The 23353-nt window shown below is 48.3% G+C and overlaps 1 protein-coding gene across 12 annotated transcripts in view; it reads right to left on the minus strand.

Moving 5' to 3' along the window:
- The window catches only part of CHST15 (carbohydrate sulfotransferase 15), a 124062-nt gene that overhangs the window by 20500 nt on the left and 80209 nt on the right, over positions 1–23353 (minus strand). For all 12 annotated transcript variants that reach the window (XM_074383050.1, XM_074383049.1, XM_003922119.4 and 9 more), the window contains 4 exons: positions 15442–16492; positions 14380–14719; positions 12463–12609; positions 8693–8849 (listed from right to left, as the gene is read on the minus strand). In XM_074383050.1, coding sequence (XP_074239151.1) covers positions 8693–8849; positions 12463–12609; positions 14380–14719; positions 15442–15987 — 1190 coding nt within the window. In that variant the 5' untranslated portion in view covers positions 15988–16492. The remainder of the gene's footprint in view (positions 1–8692; positions 8850–12462; positions 12610–14379; positions 14720–15441; positions 16493–23353) is intronic.

Here is a 23353-nt window from a genome sequence, read left to right on the forward strand (position 1 = left end):
GGGAACGCCATCCCTCCCCCGTCCCAAGATGTTTTCATCACCTGATGAACGACTGCTGTTTTTAACCCAGGTCAAACGGCACGCGAAAGCACAAGCTTCGATCTCAGTGTCAGCTCTGACAAGGGCAGGCATTCAGTGGCCTTGAGCTGTGACATTTCCTCCAGTTACTGCTCCACGCACAGGACTTCTCAGAGGGCTACCTTTGAGAAAAGATCCCAAGCAGGTGCTGAAGTCGCAGGTGGCTGTTCTGGGCTGGCTCGGCCCAGTGACACTGGTCCCACCTGTCCGTGCTTCTCAAACACCCCCCAGGTGGCTCCTCAGTGACAGTTATGGCAACAGTCACATTTCCTCAGGCAGGAGCCCCCGAGATGGGGACACAATCACGTCCTCCAATTCACCCTCAATAACATCTTGCGGTCCCGTGGCCACGTGAGGGTGGTAATGACAGGCAGCCGGAGCACCTGGCCTCATTATTCTCCATTTGCTGGCATCCGAATTTAAATCACTGATCAATAATTCTCAGCCTGTGATATAGTGCCATCAATAATGATTATATATATTTTTCCTACCAAGATAAAAGCCATTTAATGTAGCTGAGATGGAGCCCTTTTGTTCCATTGAATCGCAGACTGTGACTGTCTCATCAGGAGGCTTGATGAGACAGGCCTCGCCAGGCCAGCCAATCTGGAGGGAATGTGCAAGGTCACCTTAGGAAGACAGGGTGATACTGGTGAGGCTCATTTTCTGCCAGTTAAGAACACCCACGTTTAGGCCTAAAAACACCCAAATGAATGACAAGTGTCCTGTTGGTTGGGGCCATTCTCTTTCCTACCAAGCCCCAGGTTCCTCGTGCACAAGTGGGGTTCCCAGCCCCACTTTGTTCCTTCCAGAGCATCCAATCGCAGGGCCCCAGTAACTGTTCACGGACCGGGAGGAAGCACTTCTCAGAGGCGACGCCATGCGTCCCTCACACTTCCAAACCCGGCACGGTTTACGAAGCACCTTCTCGCGATTCGCCAGTGACCCTGATGGCAGATGTTTTACAGGTGAGAAAACTAGGGTGCACCAAGGATTGGCGGGCTACCCCTGGTTACAAGCCAGGCCTGGGTCCCAAGGGGCGGGCCCCTCACTGCACAGCAATGGCCATGGCACGCCTGGGCTGGCCACTATGTGACATGTGCTGCCGCTCCCTCCTTCAACAGATTCAGCCTCACTAAGCAGCCCAGAAGTCCGGGTGAGATGCGTCCCTGAACTCTGGCCACCCCAGAGCCGTTTCTCAGTGTCTGCCTGATCCCGGCGCAGCAGGCACACATCTCACCGCAGGATCTCTGCAGATACAGACGCAACGGGGCTCTTCTTCCCTAGGGTGTTCATCCTGCACGGAACCACCCTTTCCAAACAACCGTGTGGGAATACACAGGACTGCCAAGAACTTCGCAAACATTTCCCCAAAAAATAAAGTGTTCAACACTTGGGAGTTTTCAGCTTGGTGGTTTTCCTCCTACCAATAACAAGACGTGGTGCCTCACCAGGCAGTCCCCGCTGAACCGTCTTCAGAGAACCCTTTCACAGGGGCCTGAGCTGTCCTCCGGCCTGGGCGCTGCCAGCCCTCCCTCCCTGCTCTGTGGTCGGGGCCAACCCCCATGACCTTGAGTGGCTCAGCAGCTCAGTCCTATTAAAGTGACCTCATGCAGCTTCCAGGGCCCCTATCAAGGTATCAAGGTGTGTCAACAGGCAGATTCTGGGAAGCAAAATGCCTGAACCCAAAAGGAATCAATAGGCAGCTTCAATAAAGACGCCGCACTCAGCAGTCCTCGAAAGGACTCCTCGTAATTCTGAATCTTTCAGAATCTTAGAGAAAAGGAAAGAGTGAGAGCTGGAGGGAGGAACAAGAAAGAGAAATCGATCCAGGGCTGTGGCTGCAACCTCTATCCTCCCACGGCCTTTCTCCTCATTCCGTCTCTTCTTCACAGAAGCGTTCTTCTCATTTCCCTTTGAGATGGTTTAAATCAATAATGAACCCTTGGTGCTAGGAACAGCCTGCGTTTTAATCCTTGTGCAAATCTCTTCTAGAGAAAACATCGCATGACATTCCCAGTGCCAGGCTCTCCTCTTCTGCCTGAGAACACATCCAGGGCTTTCAATCAGTGCTTCTAGGGGCTGAGAGGAGCTGAGGTGTTTGGGGAAGGGCTTTCGGTGCTGCCTGAGTAGCAAGAGAGGTTCTCAAGTCAAAGTTCTGCCGTGGTTCAAAGGCATGAATCGGCTCAGCTCCCTTCGGCGCATGCTGGCTCTTGCCCTCTGGTGGGCATCCTGCTCCCTCTGGCGTAGAAGTAGGTGAATGGGGTGCGTCCAGGCCTAGGCATCCGCAAAGACCAAGTCCTTCCTATTTACAGAGCTTTGCAAAACTGGGGAGCCACCCTGCCCACAACTCACAGCCCGCTCCCTCCTGCAAATGACCTGCAGCTGAAGAGACCACCACTATCACCCAAGGTGAAGCCTCCACAGGCGGTCCTGTCCAATGGCGGGTAGATGGGAGAGGCCTCACCCAGAGGCAGCTCTGATGGGCTGGCTGCCCCAGCTCTGTCATTTACATGAAGCCCGGCCCCACCCCCTCAACTAGACAGAGGTTCCGTGAGAGCAAACCGGATGGATTTTCCTCTCCTATGCAAAGCTTGCATCTAGCATATCAACGGTGTTCAACAAACATAGCCAGGCGTCACTTAACAGTGGGGATATATATGTTCTGAGAATTGCCATCATTAGGCAGTATCATTGTGTGATTGTCATAGAGTGGCTACTTACGAAAACCCAGATGGCACAGCCCACTACACACCTAGGCAGCAAGGTACAGCCTACTGCTCCTAGCTATCAGCCTGTACAGCAGGAATTCTGTAGGCAGTTGTAACAAAGAAGTTAGAATTTGTGTATCGAAATGTAGAAAACGTCACAGTGAAAATGCGGGATTATAACTTTACAGGACCATCATGTATGGGGTCCACTGTGACCAAAACTTGGTTATATGGTTCCCAACTCTATTTGGGGAGTGAGTAAATGAGCAATCAGTTTATTGTTATTATTATTAACTATTCCTGATACCTAATAATAGCTAATGATTATATATTTTCCATTTGTCCAGCACTGTTTAAACACATTACTATATATATATATATATATATATATATATATATATATATATATTTTTTTTTTTTTTTTTTTTTTTTTTTTTTGTTTGAGACGGAGTTTCGCTCTTGTTACCCAGGCTGGAGTGCAATGGCACGATCTCGGCTCACCGCAACCTCCGCCTCCTGGGTTCAGGCAATTCTCCTGCCTCAGCCTCCTGAGTAGCTGGGATTACAGGCACGCGCCACCATGCCCAGCTAATTTTTTGTATTTTTAGTAGAGACAGGGTTTCATCATGTTGACCAGGATGGTCTCGATCTCTTGACCTCGTGATCCACCCGCCTCGGCCTCCCAAAGTGCTGGGATTACAGGCTTGAGCCACCGCGCCCGGCCTACTATATATATTAAGTCATTTAATTCTCACAACCCGGGAGGTAGGTCTGTCTGCCCCCATTTTACCGATGAGAAAACGAAGCACAGAGAGGCTAAGTCTCTTGGCCCAGGTCACAGAACAGTAAGCAGCAGAGCTGGGATTCCAATGCAGATCATCTGGGACCCGAAGGCTGTGTCCCTACCACTATGACCAGGCTACACCTCCCACTCAGTGGGTGAAAGCTGCGCACCACCCTCACACCCCCTCACACACTCTGCAGACAGAGCGAAGCTGATGAAACTAGGATTCCTGTCCAAATGTTCAGCCCACTAATCCTCTGTGTCCCCATGAGCGACTGCCTATAACAGAATCCATTTCATTAAAAGCCTGCTTCCTTTCCTAGTTTATCTTCATAAATGAACCATTTGACCAGTCCGAGGGGTTGTTTAAAAATTCAGTTTATATAAGCAGATGAAGAAAACAACTAGCCAGGTGCCAAGACTCAAGGGGTTTGGGTCAAAATCGAGTTCAAATTCTTAACCGAGCTGAATTCTCCTTCCCTTTGGACTCATCATCATAAAATGGGAGAACGAACCATTCCTGTGATGGTCGTTTCTGGGCATTACATTAAGACTACACACAGAATTAAAAACAAAATACAGACACTGTAAAGTCCTTAACAGATGGTGCAAGACCCCACTCCAAATGTCCCTTGAATAAAAGAGGAATGCAAGTAGGTTTGAGGGGCCAGCACCTTCTGCGCATTTTTCACATTTAATGGGGGCTATAACCGCCCCTGAATTACGAGACAAACTCTATCAACTGTCTCACAAATGAAGAAGCAGGAGGCTAATGTGAGATGTGTTTGGAAAGAATCGTCTTTACCACTTACGAAGGGGATTAAATAAAGAAAAATTCTGCTTACAATTGGTGACTTCTTTTTAATTAACTGGGCCAATTTAGCATAGGAATGCATCAAGTTAGTTTTAAATTGTCATGATCTCTTACAGAGAAAAAACTGGAACATGAATTCTTGGCTGGCTTCTTTGGCCATATGAACCATCCCGTCTACTTCTTTCCATTATTCTGCTGTTCTCCTCCAGAAAAATAAAATGGACTTGCCACTTGAATCCTTCTCTGGAAATTAAAAAGTGATTTGACTTCGCTTACAATCCCAACACTTTCAAACTCTCTACCTTTGATCAATTATAGAAGTAAAGGCTGAATATGAACCTAAAACTAGAAATAAAAGTGGTATTTCCCCCGCTCCAAGCCAATTTGCAGAAGGAATAGAACATCCTGGGCCAATCCCACTTGCAGCCAGCACCCCACAAAATCTCCTGCTTACAGAAGTGCAAGGTCACGGAAGAACGGAAGTGGGCTAATGGCCCAGGATCCCGTTAGACTAATGGAACTTGGGGTCAAAGTGTCTGTTTCTTCAAGAGTGACCTAAACACCCAGCATTCATCATCCTTTCTGGCTGAGATGGGAGATGAGCCAGCCATTTCAGATAGGCCATGAGTCATGGGTTTTGAAAAAGAAGAAATTCCTAATGTCACGTATTTTTATAAATGTTTAAGAAGAAATGAAACAGCTGCTCTGTCAGTAACTTACACTGAAAATATGCACATAAACACACCTTTCTTCTGTCCCTGGAGTTGGGATCAAGCTGGAAGCTACCCTCCTGGCCACGAAGCCCAGGCCCCAGTCTCCTGAGGAGCAGATGCAGAAAGGGAGGTGGCTGACTCCCAAGATGGTCCTTGCTGATACCCGGCTCTTGGCGGTCACACCCTGTAGTCTCTTCCCGTTGGGTGCGACTAGATCTCATGACTTGCTTCTAACCAACAGAATATGGCAATGATGATGGGATTTCACACTCATGACCAGATTAGAAAAGATCATGACTTCTAATCTGCTAGCAGACACTCTAGCTCACTGGCTTGGATAAAGCCTGCAGCCACACTGGAGAGGCCCTGCGGCGAGGTATCGAGGGTAGCCTCTCGCCAAAGGCCAGCAAAGGTATGACACCCTCATTCTAACAGCTCTTAAGGACTAAATTCTGCCCACAGCCTTGTGTGCCTGGAAGCAGGTCCTTCCCCAGTCAAGCATACGGAAGAGGCCCAGCCCTGAAGACAGCTGGGTCGCAGCCTTGTGAGAGACCTGAAGTAGAGGACCCAGTAAACCTGCACACAGGTTCCTGATCCCCAGAGACTGTCTGAAGCTGTTAAGTGCTGGGTGAGCTGGTTCCGCAGCAGTACGTTAACTAGTGCCGCAGGCAGCACGAGGCCTGGCTCAGTGTCCTGCCCTACTCCTCAGCACGGGGACATGTGCCCTGACGAAGGCGAGGCCCCTCGCTTCTCCGATAAAGCACCAGCTCCCAGGTGGGAGGCACTGTGTCACCATCATTGTTCACCAGGGCATATACGCTCAGTGCCCAGCACAGCACCCAGCCCATGGCAAGGGCTGAATATAATATATGTTTGAATTGACCAACTATTTCTGTTAGGCTGAGGACCAGGGAGGCAAGAAACTTTTACATTCAGTTCCTAGTATAAATGGAGTATTTGTTTGTAAAAAGAAGAAAATATGGTGGCTACTTGGGAGGACCACATTGTGACTAGCTGGCAGACTCAGGCTAGGGTAAGAGAGAAGAGTTGGCAGGTCCTGCTCCTGGCTGAGCCACCTGCATCTGCACAGCGCTGCTGTCTTCCTGTTCCAAGGCTCACCTGTGTGGTGTTGGTATCGTCAGAGGTGGGACCAGAACTCCAGGAAGAGACACACTCAGGGATCCTGGCTCCACCCCCAGCAGGAGAACTTGTACTTGTCCTTCTCTGCATGGAACGCTTCTTCCTCTTAACCCACCTGCCTCCCTTGTTTACACAGCAAACTCTTATTCATCCTTCAAAATCTGGTCTGGCATCAGTTTCTCCAGGTCAGTTCCTTCTGGATCTCCCCGCTCAGGAGCCCACTCCCCCATCCTCCTACTCTGCAGAAATGCAACCGACCACAACCATGCCCCTGGCCCTGCACGGCCCAGGAGCTCCGGTCTCCCGGAGCCCAGAACAGGGCAGACACACACCAAACCCAGTCCCGACACATCAGCCCCCACCTCTCTGTGCCCAGAGAGCACACAAGGCTGCTGTGTGCGCTCCTGGCCCGAGGTTGAGGCGTGGTCTGACCTTCCTCAGAATGAGGAACTAAGGAGCAGCAGCAGGAAAACATTTGCTGAGCACACAGAGCACTTGCGGCCTTCAGCTGGGGGCCTTGTGGGGTAGGGAGGCAGAGCAGCTATGAGAACACCTCTGGGGTGGTGAGGGGTCAGCTCGAGGTGACAGCTATGTCACCATGAGAGCTCCACTGGCGTGTGTCAGCCCGGATGGACAGAGGGAGACCAGCCCAGCCTACTCGGCAGGGCCAATTCCTGCCTCCAAAACGTGGGAACCAGCAGGTGGGACATGGCAAGGGACAGCAAGTCGGTGGCTGCCTCAGAACAGAGTGGACAGAGTCCTGAGCTGGAAGACACAGAGAGCAGGGAGCAAAAGAATACCTGGCACGTGCCGGAAGGGATGGCACCAGGATAGCCACTGCCAGCTCAGGCTCAGGGGGCAGGGCTTAGAGAGGGCAGATCCAGCCTCTCCCTGGCCAGGTCACAGAGCGGCAGGAGCTCTGCAAACTCCACAAGAGGGTTATCAACTCAGAAGTGTGACCAGGGCCAACTTTAAAAGCATGTTCTTTGGGGGCAACAATGCATAGGGAAAGAAGCAGGACATCAGACTGTACCGTCACACCCACATGCAAACACACACACACGGCTGCATAGGAAAGAAGAAGTCTGGGAGAAAACACACGAAAACATAAATAGTAGTTATTTAGGTGGGAAATCATAGTTTGGAAACAGTTTTCCAATATATGTTCTGAAATTTACACAACAAACATGCCTTACTGTTATAATTGGCGAATATGTGGGGCCAGGAAGGTATGCCACCCAAGGAAGGGATCCCAGGGGTCAGTTTCCTGGGGCTGCCAGGTCCCTGTCTTTAAATATCATCAGCCTCTCCTATTTTGGAAGGATTAGACCTGATCTGTCTCACTGTATGGAGAAGAAATGCACCAATGAGTGGATATTCCCCTAAAACAGACCTCGCCTCAAAATAGGAACAGAGCTATCCTAAGCTACACTGGCCATCTCCACAGGGTGGAGAATTCCCTGACTCAGGGGGCAGATTAGATTAGACTGGGCGCCCCCTTACCTCTGATGTGGTGGTACTGAGTATAACTTTAAGGCCCTGGCAGCCCTGAGATTCTACATTCACGCAGGCATCAGTGATGCCAGTCTCAGCCAGGCCGCCCCTTATGGCTATTCAATATCCCACTGCCCTGGCCTCACCCACACTGGGCATCCCTGGATCTTAAAGCAAAGCTGCTCTACTCATCATTGTTCTTCCTTTAGGTCTCTCAAAGAAAGTTGGAAACTACGTTCAATGCAGACAAGGATAAAGTCATCAACCACGCCGAGAGACATAGAATTCTAGGAGTTAAACCACATGGGGCAGCTTATACCCCTGATTCTAAGAGTGTTTCCTGAGCCCTGACAGTACCAAGGATCAGTCCTGTGTCCCCGGTCAAGCCCACTGGGGCTGAAGTCGCACCAACCAGGATCAGAATGGCTAAGAAAACAATCTGCAATGTGTTTAAACTTGTGAGGACTGCCCCAAGAATAACATTTATATAAGAAATAGCAGTAATATTGTAAGTTCTGTTTATTGTTTTTTGTTTTTATTTATTTATTTATTTATTTATTTTTTGAGCTGGAGTCTTGCTCTGTCATCCAGGCTGGAATGCAGTTGTACCATCTTGGCTCACTGCAGCTTCCATCTCCTGGGTTCAAGCGATTTTCCTGCCTCAGCCTCCCAAGTGGCTGGTACTACAGGAGTGTGTCACCACACCCAGCTAATTTTTGTATTTTTAGTAGAGACAGAGTTTCACCATGTTGGCCAGGCTGGTCTTGAACTCCTGACCTCAGGTGATCCACCCGCTTCGACCTCCCAAATTGCTGGGATTACAGGTGTGAGCCGTCACACCCAGCCAGTTTAATTTTTTCTAAAGGAGACAGAATCTTATTTGGGATGAGAGGGGAACACCGTTCTTCAAAAGTGCCTTTTCTTTTGACCCCAAATACAAAACACGGAAACTGCTCACCTCTCCACAGGGTCCCTGAGCATGACAATCAGCTTGGCGTTGGGCTGGAAGGCGTGGATGAAGTCCTGGGTGAGAAACGGTGGCTCACCATCTGTGCTGTTGTCGTAGAAGAACATCCAGGCATTGTTATCCCACATCGTGGAGGCGCTGGCCTCCCCTGGAAACAGCAAACACTGCAAGTCAGCAGGGTGGGAACGCAGGCTCCCCTGGAGTGGCCCTGGGTGCCGGAGGCCAAACCTGGCCCTGATGCCTTCCTCTTAAGCAGCGGGAGAGGGTAAGCTGTCAGCCTTCATGGGCATAAGGGACTCCAAGGAGAGAAGGTTGGATGCCCACCCCTGCCACAGCCACACCCCAACTCTACCTCAAAAATCGGTCTGGAAGTCCAGGGGATCCATGTAACCCTGAGTGTCTCCCAGCCCTGAGCTCCTCTTTCCAAGGTGAACAAAAAAGAAAAACCCTTCACTAGCATCTGGCCCCTCAGTTTCACAGTATTTAACTTAGCTCATGGCACACAGCTCCACGGCATCTTAAGGGCCCACTGACAATGCAGTCTGTAAGAAAATACACCAAAACATAAATAGCAGTTGTCTAGGTGGGAAATTATAGGTGGTTTTGAAAATGGTTTTCCTGTATAGTTTTCCAATATATGTTATATATACTAGATGGTTCTAGTAATAATAGATGGAGTTCTCTCTGACCTGGGGACCCAAAATGATGAAAGACCCTGCCATTTCTGCCCAGGATCCAACAAGGAGAAAGGGCTGGGGCAGAGCTGAACCACATTTCAGAGCTGGAAGGAGCCAAGAACTGGTCTAGCAGACCACGAGCCTGGAGCTGGTACTAGATGGTTTCCTTCCAAAGCGTCAGGAGAAAGGAGGAGGGTGGGGACACGAACCCTCATGAGGAATTCAGCAGCAGTTTCTTTCCTCGAAGCTGTAATGGTTCATCACAGGGCATACTCTAAGACTAAAAGAGAGAAGGCCTTTGCCACGGGGCTTACAGGCCCTATCTCCTGCCAGGCCACTGCTCGGCACACAGCTGGCGCCTACTCAGTGCAGACTGGGTGAATAGGAACTGGGTCCCGGCCCATTTCACATTTCATCATGGTCCTCACAAGTGAAGGAAGCAAACGGCAAACACACATCCCAGCACAGAGGTGATGCCAAGACACAGGCAGGCATTCCAACAGCACAGACGCGCTCAGAGGATGAAGCCAATTTCCTGAGAGTTTGGGGTGTGTGTGTGTTTGTGTGTGTGTGTGTGTGTGTGTGTGTGTTTAGGAAAGACTTCAGAGATTTAAAAAGGCAAATCCATCAATCAGCTCTACACCTGATCTCCTGACAATTTGCCAAGGACCACTGGACACATCTCAAAGTTATTTATCCAGGGAGAGACTGAGCCAGATGACTGAGTCTCTTTGGCCAGTGACAAGTGTATCGTATCCCTGCAGGAAGCAGGCAGGGCCCTATCAGTTCTGTCGGCTGTGTAATCACATCCAGGTGACCAGCTCTGTTCTGGCCTTTTAAAGAGATAACACCCTAGGATACAGAAAAAACAAGTCAATCAGAAGTCCCTTGAAAATTCTACTCCCCATGAACAAGAAAATATAAAGGCCAAGTGGACTCACTACCTAAATTGGCACCAATTCTGTCAGATCTCAAAAATGAACTGGTTCTAGAGGCATGGAGGCACCTGTCCATCCACCTGTCTTCCTTCCATCCAGCCACCATCCATCCTTTGTCCATCCAGGAAGCATTCATTTGGTGTCTAATCTGTGCTCAGCACCGTGCTTGGCACCAGGGACAGATGGGGAAAGGAAAGCATGGCCCTTCCGCTCTTAGGCTTTAAGATATAAGGGGGAAGACAGGCAATTCAAGAAACAGAGTACCATGTCGGGTACTTTGGGATAGAGGCAGGGGCCTTTCAACACGTCTAAAGCCCTAGGCCCAACTTCAGCCATCACATTCAGCCTGCTTACATCCTGAACCTCCTGTATGACTCTAGCAGCTGGCAATGAGAGCGGAAGAAAGGTCCTCTCTGACCTAGGTCCCAAGATGATGAAAGATCCTGCCGTTTCCACCCAGAATCTAACAAAGAGGAAGAACTGGGGCAGAGCTGAGTCACATTTCAGAGCTCGAGGGAGCCTAGAACTGACCTGGTCCAACAATCCCACTTTGCAGAGGTGCAGACAGAGTCCAGGAACAGGAAAAATGACCAGCTGCATGGCACAGAGCTGGCTGCTGGCCCAGGCAGGGCTAGATATCTGTCACACCACAAGACTACTCATCAAACTCTGCTTTCAGTAAATATCAGCACAGTGATTTTATTTTTTGTTCTTTTTAAAATCTAAGAGCAAGCAAAATTAGGAGACCAAACTGAGGCTTTCCTTTTTCATTCATTATCTTAGTCTCTGTTTCCTGGCTTGAGGATACATATTTCCAGCTCTTTCATAAGAACATGTGATTTTCCCACGGGCATATGGTATAGGAGTCACAATGAAATAGAAGTTAGGCTTGTGATTTGGGGAGTTTGGACCCCCACATTTGCAAAAGACTAGCTAACAGCTAAACCATACTGGAGGTGACTCCCAGTGACTTACTTTCAGTTAAAAAAAAAAAGAAGAACTAAGTCAGGACTTGGGCACATAAGCCTGTCCCCTTGGATATGAGAGTCTTAGGTTAAAAAGTCATCTTTCAAAGGGGTGATTACAGTTCCTCTTAGTAGCTAACAGATTCATTTAATTTGGAGATTGCAAATATAACAGAGCTAGGAAAATTACCTGAGATCACTGTCTAAGGTAAACAATTCAAGCAAAACGTGATTCAATTTCTCTTTCAGAAGCATCAGTGGATAAACGCCTTCTAAGCTAAATCCAATAAAAAGAATTATATCAGACAAACAACAAGTCTAGAGATCTAAGGTAGAGCATGTGTACTGTAGTTATTAATCCTATTAATCCTGTATCATATGCTAGAAATTTTCCAGGGCAGATTTCAGGTGCTTTTAATACACACACACACACACACACACACACACACACACACACACACCACCTACCCATACACAAAGGTGACTGTGAAAAAAATTGGCTGTGTTAATTTGCTTGACTATAGTAATCATTTCACTGTCTCTATGTCCATCAAAACATTATGTTATGTTGTACACCTTAAATTATACAATAAAAAATAAATTTTAAAAAGAGTGAATATATATGTTGACTTACAAAATATTCTTGTGAATATTTAAAACAAACTGTTATTAATCAACCTCATATTGAATTCCCAAAGGGATTAGGTTGACAGGGACCAGGCTTTTTAAACAGCAATTAGTTATAGGCGATGTGTCGGGGCTGAGTCTATTTCAGGAGAAGCTGCCTCCGTCTCGTATGGTCCCAGTGGCCAGGGATTACAAAAGCTCCAAGCAGCAAATCGATGACTAACCTGTTAACTGCACTTATAACTCCCCATGCAAACTTATCAGATCAGTACATCAGGAAAATAAGTCAATATCCCTGCTTAATTTCTTAAACACAAAGAAATGGCAACTTTTCACGAAAGCCGTCAGTTGTCCTTAAGTCTCCACAGAATTAGAAAGTCAACATCTCTGCTTCATAGTAACTGTTCAAGTGATGTGAACACTATGTATCGGTAAGAGTGCCGGCCAGGTGGAGACGTGGAGGCTCAAAGGAAGTCTGCTGCCACCATGCGAATGTGCTGCTGGTGAAGCAGAGCTGGGCCAAGACCCCAGGGAGGTTGACGCAGAAGCCTTACCGATAATGATTGTATTCATCTTGCTCTGCTCCTTTGCAGAGCTGGCCTGCAGTCCTTGATGGATCTGGTGTGCTGCCAGGTCAAAGAGGTCCAGATAATCTTCCACGGGGTAGCGGTCTCGCAGCCCATCTCTTAGGCGGACGATTCCTACAAGAACCAAGAAGCAGGAGATTCTAGGGACAAAGTTGCTAGTGCTGGGGTGATGGCCTCCCAGACAGCGACCAGAGAGAGATGAAGAGGACTAAAGGGCCTGGCTGCAGCAGCAAGAGGCTCAGCCCACGTGAGCTTCGGAAGAGGCCTCTGGGGATGGGGGTGGGGCATCTACGTAGCCTGGCTACCCACTTTCAATCCACGCACACTTCACATGCTGGAAGATACCACCGCTAAGCTGGACAGTTGCAGCTTAAAGGCTGGCACACCTATTCAAGAGCTAGAAACATGTCTGCTTGGAGGGACGGAGTCTGGGGCTGGTCATTTTGTGCACAGGTGGCACTCATAAGTGGCTGGGCAGCAAGGACACCCAGGATGCGTGTGTTGTATCAAACAGGGAGAGAGGACCGAGGGCAGCCCACAAAGAGAGGAGGGCAGTATCCTATAAACTCCATGATGCCTTCCTCATGGGGCCCAGCCAGCACCCGTCTGATGTTCTCTCTCCTGCCCTGTTCAATCAAATACCCTGCCCTTTGTCCAAACAATAAGGGGAACTGATCACACCCTAGACAGACATGGATTCTGGCATTGGCCACGAACAGTTTAAATTCACCCCCTGCCTAAAAAATAAATAAATTTCACTTGCAAACATTTAAAAATCCATTTTCCAAAACCGCAACTCCTGAGGTCAACGGAAATTGGAAAGAGAACATCCGTGGTCAAAGCAACAACAGGTTCAAGGTGACATTGCAGACTAGATTCTAGAAACCCACCCCTGTTCTTCCTCCTTTCCTGCCAGTGGGAAGCTGGTTTTCATTAAGGGGAAATCACTGTGAGCCTTGAAGGAGCACCCTATGGCGGGGGAGTGTGTTCAGACACGTCCAGCAAATGAATACGGATGTGAGACCCTGACTCCTACAGCGGCCGCTGCTAAACCACAAAAGAAACATTTACACTTTAGCTCACTGTAGGATGAACATCAAAAGGATGAAAGCAAATATGTGTCAGGAAACACATTAAGAACTGGTCTAAGTAAAACTTTGAAGATTCCCTTCTAGGCAACCTGAGTCCATTACTGGAAAACACCCTCGTGGCCTGCCCGGATTCTGGTTGACAACAGGCACGTATCACGCCTCAGCTCCAGTGACCAAACCTCTTCTGGCACAAGGAAAAGGTTACAGAGAGGAAACAGTGACCTGAGGACTGCAGGTGCCTGGGGCTGAGCTGGAGCAGAGAGGAATGGGCGGTGGTTGCCGCCAGCCTGCAGTAAAGGGTTGAGAGCAGGGCCTCTAGAATGATCTCCATGTGGTTTCCATATGGAACCCATAAGGCAGACAGGGCAGGTCAGAGAAGCTGAGGCCTGAAACAACTCAGTCTCCTCCAGGTGCAGGGATTGCAGCTGAAACAGCACACAGCAGGGAACAACACGGAGCAGGGAACGGCACTGAGCAGGCAACGACACAGAGCTGGGAACGGCACAGAGCTGGGAGCCAAGAGCCCAGATCACACCCTCCTTGCCGGCCCTTACTGGCACTGGCACTGGCACTCACTGCTCACTGCTGGGCTCATGGGCCCGGGCTTTCGGGACAAAAAGAGCTGCCGGTTCTGACCCGTCCCCTTGTCCTGCACACAGCCAGCAATGCTCACTGCATGGCTGGGAACCGAGTTCCAGACCCTGCCGGGTCTTCGCGTGGGAACAGCCTCCTGACAAGGGAATTGTGCAGTCTCTTCCTGCCGCCCTCGCAGGGCCTGGGACCCGGTACTCACCAAACCGCTTCCGAGTCCACCAGTGCGGCTCCTTGATGGCGGAGAACTTGACCTCGGGGTGCAGCCGCAGGCGGTCGTAGAGGTCCGTGGTCCCGCACTTGGGCTGCCCGATGATGTAGAAGTGCGGCAGGCAGCGTAGGCGGAAGTGCTTCCCGTGCGCGTGCGCCAGGTGGCCCCAGAAGGCCTTGCGCAGCGCGTCAAAGGTCGAGCGGAAGCGCTTGGAGTAGAGCACGTAGGAGTTGGTGAGGTAGGGGTCGGTGGTGTTCCGCCCCGAGAACTCCTCATACCAGCAGGGGCTCTTACTGTTTGGAAGAAATTTATTGGGGATGACTGAAAACATCTGCAAGAAAACAAAGAGGAGGAGAGACAAGAAGAGGGGAAAATGAGCAACGAAAGAATCTAAATGCAATGGGAACATGCCCTGAGACTAACCACCGTGTTCAAATTTGAATATTTGACAATGATTAACAAATAAAGCAAAACGGTAGATGCTCAGGGACTGTGCTTTTCTCACCACCACTTCCCCACAAAAAAAAAAAAAGAGAGAGAGAGAAAGAGAGAATAAGAAGTTTAATCAAAATCCATTCCACCATAATTTACACCTTTCTGATACACAACACACATGCACACAAGGTAATTAAACAGAATCTTTTTACTAGTTGTATATTTAAATTGCCACTAGAGATTAAAATATAGAAGCAGAAAATCAAATTTAACTCAACTTTAAAATCACCAAATGATGGTGATCTGCAAAAGCAACTCTTAACTATCACCACCACATGTCAAGCAAGAAGTCCTGGAATGAAATAATGAGAGCCGGTGGCCCTTGAACATGCCTAGCCCAGCGTTCAGGACAGCAGATTCCCTTCCTGGCACTCCATCGCATAAGCAAACAGCACTCTCTCAGTGCATTCAAATCCATAAGGCTGTCAAATGATCCTTGCTACATCTGAGACATTTTTTAGTCATTTTCCTTCTGTGTTCCCAAAGATGATGATAGAAAGAAAAGCATTCATTTCTAAAAATCAACCGATCAGTCAAGATGAGCACAAAGCTACTCACATGCAACTCCTGCTTCTTAAGATCTTCTAAGTCTGGGAGCTGTCTGGTTGTGAACTCAATCCTGGCTGTGATGCTGTTGATAATTAATTTAATGCTTGGATAGTCCTTCACGTATGAAATATTATTTACGGAGGATTGGTGATGATGCTCTTTTGTGTCACTTGGGTTTTCGCTGTCCATCAAGCTGGGGTTGCTGGGGAAGCCTCCGTAATGGAAAGGTGATGAGATCAGAAGCTCTTGGTGGGCCCCAGAAAGGATGTAAGAAGCCATCACCAAGGTCATTATTATCAATCCAAAAACGAGGCTGCATCGCTTCCCCTTCTTGAAGCGCAGAAACCCACCCCAGTTCTCGTTCCCTTCAGTCCTCACTTCGAGAACAGCAAGCAAGTTCATCTGCTTACTATCCACACGAAACAGAATTTTGTTTTCTCCTTTGCACGTGGGGCACGCCTGGTGACCGTGATGGGGGCCCTCTCCGCAGTCGGCCTGCTGCTTGTGCACGCCGTCGGGTAACAGCTGTATGCAGCAGTTAACGCAGTGCCTCATGGTAGCACCAGTGCCCTGGGCTTACCGAGCCATGGATGGGCCCCCCAGAAGTCTGGATGTTCACAAGTCGTGCTGGAAAACCTCAAGGATGTCTTGTGATTACATACGATGGACAAAAAGCACAAATAGAGAAATAAGCAGACAGCAAAGCACTAGAGAAAGAGGATGCACATTCTTTGGTTCAGCTCCGAAAAGAAACAAAAGGAAGCGATGTCCGAAAGTCATGTTCTGCAAGACCCGCTGCAACCTCGCAGAAGGTCACAAGGTCGGGAGCAACTCTGCCTGCCCTTCAGGTTTTTCCCATGGCACAAAAAAAAGTTGAAGAATTCTCGCTGGGGAACGTGGAAACACGCACGAAATTAAAAGAAATCATGGTCTTCTCAATGAGGGATGGATTGGCATGCCATCCACGGAGACATCTGTGAAGATCTCCGCTTTTACATCCCAAGTGCCTTTGGAATATTTCCTCTTCACGGGGCGCAAACTTTTAAAAATGCCAGATTTCCTAAACAAAAAGACAAGAATTTTTATTACATTTATTACGCTGTGTAATAATAGCAATAACCTGAGGCTTATCCTCCAAGGAGAGATGGAGGCTCTCTCTCTTTTCCACCTCTTAAGTCCAGCCAAGCCAGCCTGGTTCTACGCAGGTCATAAAAAATTCTAAGGATAAACGAAGAGGTTTCAGGTTCTTGCAGTTGGCTTTGGGGCTCAATTTCTGCCACCAAACATGGCCCCAATACCAGCACCTCCAGAACCACATCAAATATCTCATTTTCCGCATGGTCCGCGTCTCCCCTATTCCCCCTGCCTTGATACATCTCAGTTACAGGATCTCTGAATCCCAGGAAGTTGTGATCATTCTCGGATTCATGCACAGTCAGTGACTACAAATTTGAGGGATGAATTGAGCTATCAGTGCTTTTCAGGCAATGAAAATCTGAGGACTACTAAGGAGGATAGTTAGAATGGGAGCAGGCGGAGAAAATGTGTTTTTTCCTCTAGCTGGCATCAGCAGTCTCTTTCTTTGAGTTAACTTTTATTATCAGATTAAGGAAGCAAAAGTTAATGAAAATTTAGAAACAAATGAGTCTCTCCTTCAGTAGAATGTATTATATTAAAAAACCACTTGACTTTAAGTTATTAAGCAATTAAATTCAATGTACAGTATTCCCTCAAGTGACACAGAGTTTCAGACCCTGACATAATTTTTCGCTTTCATCATCCCAAGCAAGATACGATTCTTAAAAACCCATTAATAGAATCTTGTGGTTATAAAATACATTGTTGCCCAAATGACACTTCTTTGTAGATGCCATAAAAAGAGCCATGGATAAGCAAAAAAGAAGACCTACTGAGTTTCTAGCAGTGCTTGATCACGTCTAGCTGGCTGTGTGACCCTGAGCAAGGCATATAACCTCTCTGAGCTTTGGTTTCCTCACTAACAAAATTAGGATAATAAGAGCACCTTAACAAGTACTAAATTAGCTACTACATGTAAAGAGTTTGAAGAATGCCTGACACGTTTAGCATACCATAAAAGATGAACAGCATTGATAATAAAAGCATCATCAACTATTCCTGTGATGATTTTTAATTCTCAGTGAATAACAAATCCATTTGAAATGGAATCAAAGATGGGGGATCCTACAGCACATGATTATTCCTTAACAATTGAGAATTACCCAACAGTGGTGACTCATCTCCGGTTCTACACATGCCACCCCTCAAACAGTCCTCACTGTCTCCACAGAGTGGCATTAATCAACCCCACATGAAGAGCTCCAGGTACTGGCTGAAGGATTAAACCATCAGAACTCAACCGAAGAAGTATTCATGCCCCTTGGACTGAAAAGCCCATGTTTTCTCAAAATACGGTGGCCAAGAAACAACCAAGCTGTGTTTCCCAAAACGTCTTCCTCCCACAAAATGTTCCGCTTGCCGATGGTGAGTGTTCTGTGCTTAAATTATTTGGAGAAAATGTGGAATGGACAAAATTACACAAAATTCTTTACAGCTGAACTTTTCAGGGCCTTTGATATGCTAATAAGCCCTGTGAATCCACAAGAGAGAAATATAATACACAAAGCTGGAAGAACACAATTGGCCACGGAGCCTCACTAGGGTACCGAGGAGCCAGTTTGAGAAAGGCTGGTCAGTAAAGGCTGAGACCTGAGTCCTGCAGAGGCGCCGGGTGGGGATGTGGAAGGGGCCAGTTCTGGGAAGCCAGGCCAGACATCTCAGGCCCTACCCCCATCCCTCATCCCTGAAGGCGGCTGAAGGGACAAGTCAGAAACCTCAAGCCTCAGCCTCTGCTTCAAACTGGCTCAACCACCCCGACCCATCGACCCATCGCTTGCTACAAACAATTCTTCCAAACTAAAGAAACAAAAGGGCAAGATCCCCTACTTGGAAACTCCGTCATTAAAGCCAAGAAAACATTTTTTCACGTGTCCAAGACAAGACCAAGCTGGAGTTAAAAATGCGACTCCGACCAGCAGCTCAGCAGGGAGGGAGTTCCCACCCTCCGTCTTTCTGCTGCAGAAGATCAAATTAGATTCTTTAACAAACAAACAAAACATGGACTTTGAAGCTCCAAGACAGGAATGCACATAATCTGGACTCAAAAGAATGGGCAAAACATTCCTAGACAAGAGCGGGGGAAGCTCATTTCAAGCGAAGTAGGAAAAATGAGCAGCTGACAGTCTCAGCAGAGAGGAGAGAAGATGGGGCTCCCAGACGGGGCGGACACAGCATGTCTGCGGGGCAGCCTCCCGCTCTGCCGGTCCTGCTTCCTAAACAGAAAGAGCTGAGGAGGCAATTCAAGATGCCGTAAGGACCTTAGAAAAACACTCAGATACAGTGTTTTCTCACCTCCTAGCATTCTTTCATTCGTTTATTCATTTGTTCAACAAATAGCTTTTGAAGAGCAACTCAGTGTTGTGCACGTCCAGTTGCGGGAGGGCAAAAGCCAATACAAGGTGAGGGACGTGATGCAGAAATAAACAGATGAGTATTTGGTCTTCATCCTGGGTACTGGTACACAGGTGCTAAAACCCTTGGAATTTTTCTTTCTTTCTTTCTTTCTTTTGAGACGGAGTCTCACTCTGTCACCCAGGCTGGAGTGCCCTGGTGCCATCTCGGTTCACTGCAACTTCTGCCACCCAAGTTCAAGTGATTCTCCTGCCGCAGCCTCCTGAGTACCTTGGATTACAGGCGCCTGCCACCGCATCTGGCTAAGTTTTGGAGTTTTAGTAGAGACGGGGTTTCACCACCTTGGTCAGGCTTGTTTTGAACTCCTGACCTCATGATCCACCCACCTCGGCCTCCCAAAGTGCTGGGATTATAGGCGTGAGCCACCGCGCCTGGCAATCCTTGGAATTTTTCTAAGTGATGAGGTGAGAGAAGCACCTTTTGTCAGTCATGACAAGCCCCTTTCAGCCATACCTGAGTGTATGCTGATGAGGTGACCCTTTGAGGGCCAGGATGGCTCCAAGTTGGGGGCTGGTCACCAGAAAGACCAAGCCTCGGTGAGAAGCTTTCAGCAACCCCCCAGACTCCAGGTGGGAAAGAAGGGCTGTGGATTAAGTCCATCACCAGTGGCCAACGATTTGACCAATCATGCCTTTGTAATGGAACTGTATCAAGACCCCTAAACCAAAGGGCTCAGGGAGCTTCCAGGCTGGTGGAGCCCTTGGAGGTGCTGGGAGAGTGGAGTGAAGGGAGACGGCATGGAAGCCCCACACACCATCCCCCATCCCTCCCCGCTGCATCCCGTCTATTGCCTGTTTCTGCATTGTGTCCTATAATAGACTGATGATGAGTCAAGCACTCTCTTGAGTTCTGTGAATCATTCTAGTGAATTACTGAACCTGAGGAGGTTGTGGGACTCGCTTGCCTCCGTAGCCGATTTGGTCAGAAGCGTGGATAACCTGAGGACCCAATACTTGGGACTGGCGTCTGAAGTGGGGAGTCTGGTGGGATCAAGCCCTCACACCTGTAGAGTCTGAGGCTGCCTCCGGTAGGGGCAGACTTGAATTGAGTGGTAGGTTAATCAGTTCAGTTCTGGAATTGGAGAGTTTGCTGGTGTTGGAAAACACCCTGGATGGGGGTCGGGGGGGCGGGGGGTTCCTCTCTGAGAAAAAAAAAAACACAACATAAAACTATCTTACAAGTTTTTATGCCAATTGATTGCCATTGTATAGTATGTCAAATCCTCAGTAAGATGGGCAAGCAATCCGAAGACCAGGTGAATCCCTTGTCAATGAAGGCCCTAGAGCTCCGCGGCTTCCAGACCAGCCCTCCCTGGACCGGGCGCGCGTGGTGCGGGACTGACCAGAGAGAACACCTTTTCCCAAGTGGAGCTTCTGTTCCACCAGGGGTAGGGGCTACAGGGCACAAGCTATAGAGAAGTCCCAAATGAATAAGAGAATCCCACACGCTGAGAGATAAAGGCTATGCAGAAAAGAATAAAAAAGCAGGGAGAGAACAACAGAACCATTGGAACAGGGTTTGGGAATTCTTTGCACCCTCCTAGGGCTGGCCCCTTCTTCATGGTCAGGGCTCTCCTGTGTACTGCATGATGCTTAGCAGCACCCTGGCCCCCACCCACTGGATGCCAGAGCACCCCTTCTCCTGAGATGTCACAACCAAAAATGTCCCCAGGCATCATCAATGTCCCCTGGGGTGCACGGTCACCCCTGGGCTGGAGCTACTGCCTTAGAGGAGTGGGAGGTATGAGACACAGGGTGACAGGGAAGACCTGATTTCAGAGGGGACACTGGAGGAGTAACCTGAACGAAAAGAAGGAAGCCAGTCACGCGGAGACCAGGGAAGCAAAGGCCCTGTGAAGAGAAGCTGTGGGGAGTCCCAGCCCAGGAGGCTATTGGCAGGTAGGCCCTCAGGGCACCAGCTGGCAGGGGTAGAAACACCATAGGAGAGGGGGAAGGGACCAGACTCTGTAGAGTCTTGAAGGCCAAAGTCAGCAGTGGGGTTTGCTGGAGTGTAAAAAGAGAGGCATAGTACATATTCTTTCAAAAGAATTTTTTTTTTTTTTGAGACTCTGTCGCCCAGGCTGGAGTGCAGTGGCACGATCTTGGCTCACTGCAACCTCCGCTTCCCAGGTTCAAGCAATTCTCCTGCCTCAGCCTCTTGAGTAGCTGAGATTACAGGCAAGGGCCACCACGCCTGGCTAATTTTTGTATTTTTAGAAGAGACAGGGTTTTACCATGTTGGCCAGGCTGGTCTCGAACCCCTGGCCTAGAGTGATCTAGCCCAACTTGGCCTCCCAAAGTGCTGGGATTACAGGCGTGAGGCACCATGCCTGGCCTCAAAAGAATTCTTACACTATGTATAACTATTAAAGAACATAACTCAGGGAAGAAAAAATCCAATGAATGGGGCTATGTTGAAAGGAAAATGGATTGCTGTCATGTTCTGCATCTGGCCTTCTCTATAGGCCGCAAATTATCTCAAGAACAGTCATTCAGAACCTAACACTCACACATTTCTTCCTTCAGAAGGGAGTCATGCATGCCCCTTGCACTTCACCCGTCGGGAATGTCCACGTTTGCTGCCGGTCGACTCAGACGAGACGGGGCCTTGGCACTTCCGTTCATGTATTAAACCAAAGGACTCAGGTGTCCATTTCAGTGACACTGCTTCCCACCTGGGCCCCATTCCGAACCTGATGGAAGCAGACCATCACTGTGGGAACCTGGCACCAGGACAGAGATCAGATAACGGGTCCCAAAATAGAAAGCGTTCAATTACCCAGCCCTTGCTTGGACACCCCCATTAACCTATGCACCCAAGCATCATTAGCAAGCCATTTATAACAAAATTGTAATTGAGAGACCCAGAAATACCACTTTAGATTAAGTAATTGAATGCCCCCTCGGTGTAAGATCGATAAAGGGCATCCAATTTCACCCTAGGAAAAACGTATTAAATGATTATAGCTATAAGCTGATATAGCAGAAGAAAGATGTATGAAACTTCAGAAGAAATCTGGATGGATTTAAATAAATAGCTTCATTTAGGTAGAACATTTACATCTGCCCTCTGGCGAGAGAGAGGAAAAAAAATAGCTAATCACATTATTTTACTTTTATGTTTTAAGGAAAAAAATTCAATGGGTCTTAATTAACCTTTACTGAAACACAAAGCCTTCTTCTGATTAGTATGTCTAACTGCTGACATTTCTCTTTAGGCCATATATATGGAAATATATTTTTTCAAGGAATATTAATCAACAAGTAGGGGAAGGAACGTTTTTCACATTTAGCTCAAAGATGTAAGGTTGTCGCTGAGACTGAGAAGAAAGCCAGCAAGACTGAAGAGTTCTGTACACACTATAAATCATCAGTTTCAATCTTCTACCTGGACTTTGACAGTTTTGACCACATCTCAGTCAATAAGCAGAATAAAGCTACACCATTCCGTCAACGTTCACCGGCCCACAGAATAGAGAAGAGGACACAGCAATCACATGGGTTAGGATTCCAAAGCCACGTCCACCCGGTGGCCTTAGACAAATCACGTAAGGTATCCGGGCCTCTGCATTTTCAAAAGTAGTCCCTGCTAGCAACAGATCACGTACAGCATTGGAGTTAAGAACCTGAGTGCTACAGCCAGATGGCCCAGGTTTGATCTTGAAAAAGACATTAAAGGTCTCTTCTCATTTGTTTGGCTATAACTTAGGAATAATCACAGGACCTGTGTCAAGGCACTGCTGTAAGCATTCAGTGAACTCATTCACGTAAGGTGCTTAAAAGAGTGTCTGGCCCATGGTTGGTGCTCAATAAATGTTCACTGGTATTACAGATGCACAGTCCTGGCCCACAGTGAGAATTGGATAAATAGTTGTTTATTACACTTTACGATAGATTGCATTATTGGTCTCAATGTTTTCTTCTTCCCTGTGTTCACATCCTTTGCCACTCTGGAGGGCCTTCAGCTACAGGAGTGATGTGTTTCTCCACCTATCGGTTTGAGCTGGGTGCCTCACTTTGGCCAGCAGAATGAGGCAGAGGTGGGTTTAAGGGTGGCACAGGCTAAGACATGTCCTCTGCGCTCATTTGTTCTCTTGCACCCTGGTTGGCCAGGAGGAGGGGGAGACAGGTGGCGCAGGGCTACCTGGCTGAGCCCACCCAGAGCAGCCAATACCCAGTGGGTCCCAGCCAATCCCCTAAAGATGCCAGAGAAAGAATCATGTGTTTTTGTTTTTGTTTTTCAAGTCAGAGTCTCACTCTGTCATCCAGGTTGGAGTGCAGTGGTGTAGTCTCGGCTCACTGGAAGCTGCACCACCACAGCAGCAGATATGCCAACACAATGATGGAAACTCGGAGGGGTAGCCTGGCGCAGT

The sequence above is a fragment of the Saimiri boliviensis genome, chromosome 12, assembly GCF_048565385.1.
Source record: "Saimiri boliviensis isolate mSaiBol1 chromosome 12, mSaiBol1.pri, whole genome shotgun sequence".
Lineage (NCBI taxonomy): Eukaryota > Metazoa > Chordata > Mammalia > Primates > Cebidae > Saimiri > Saimiri boliviensis.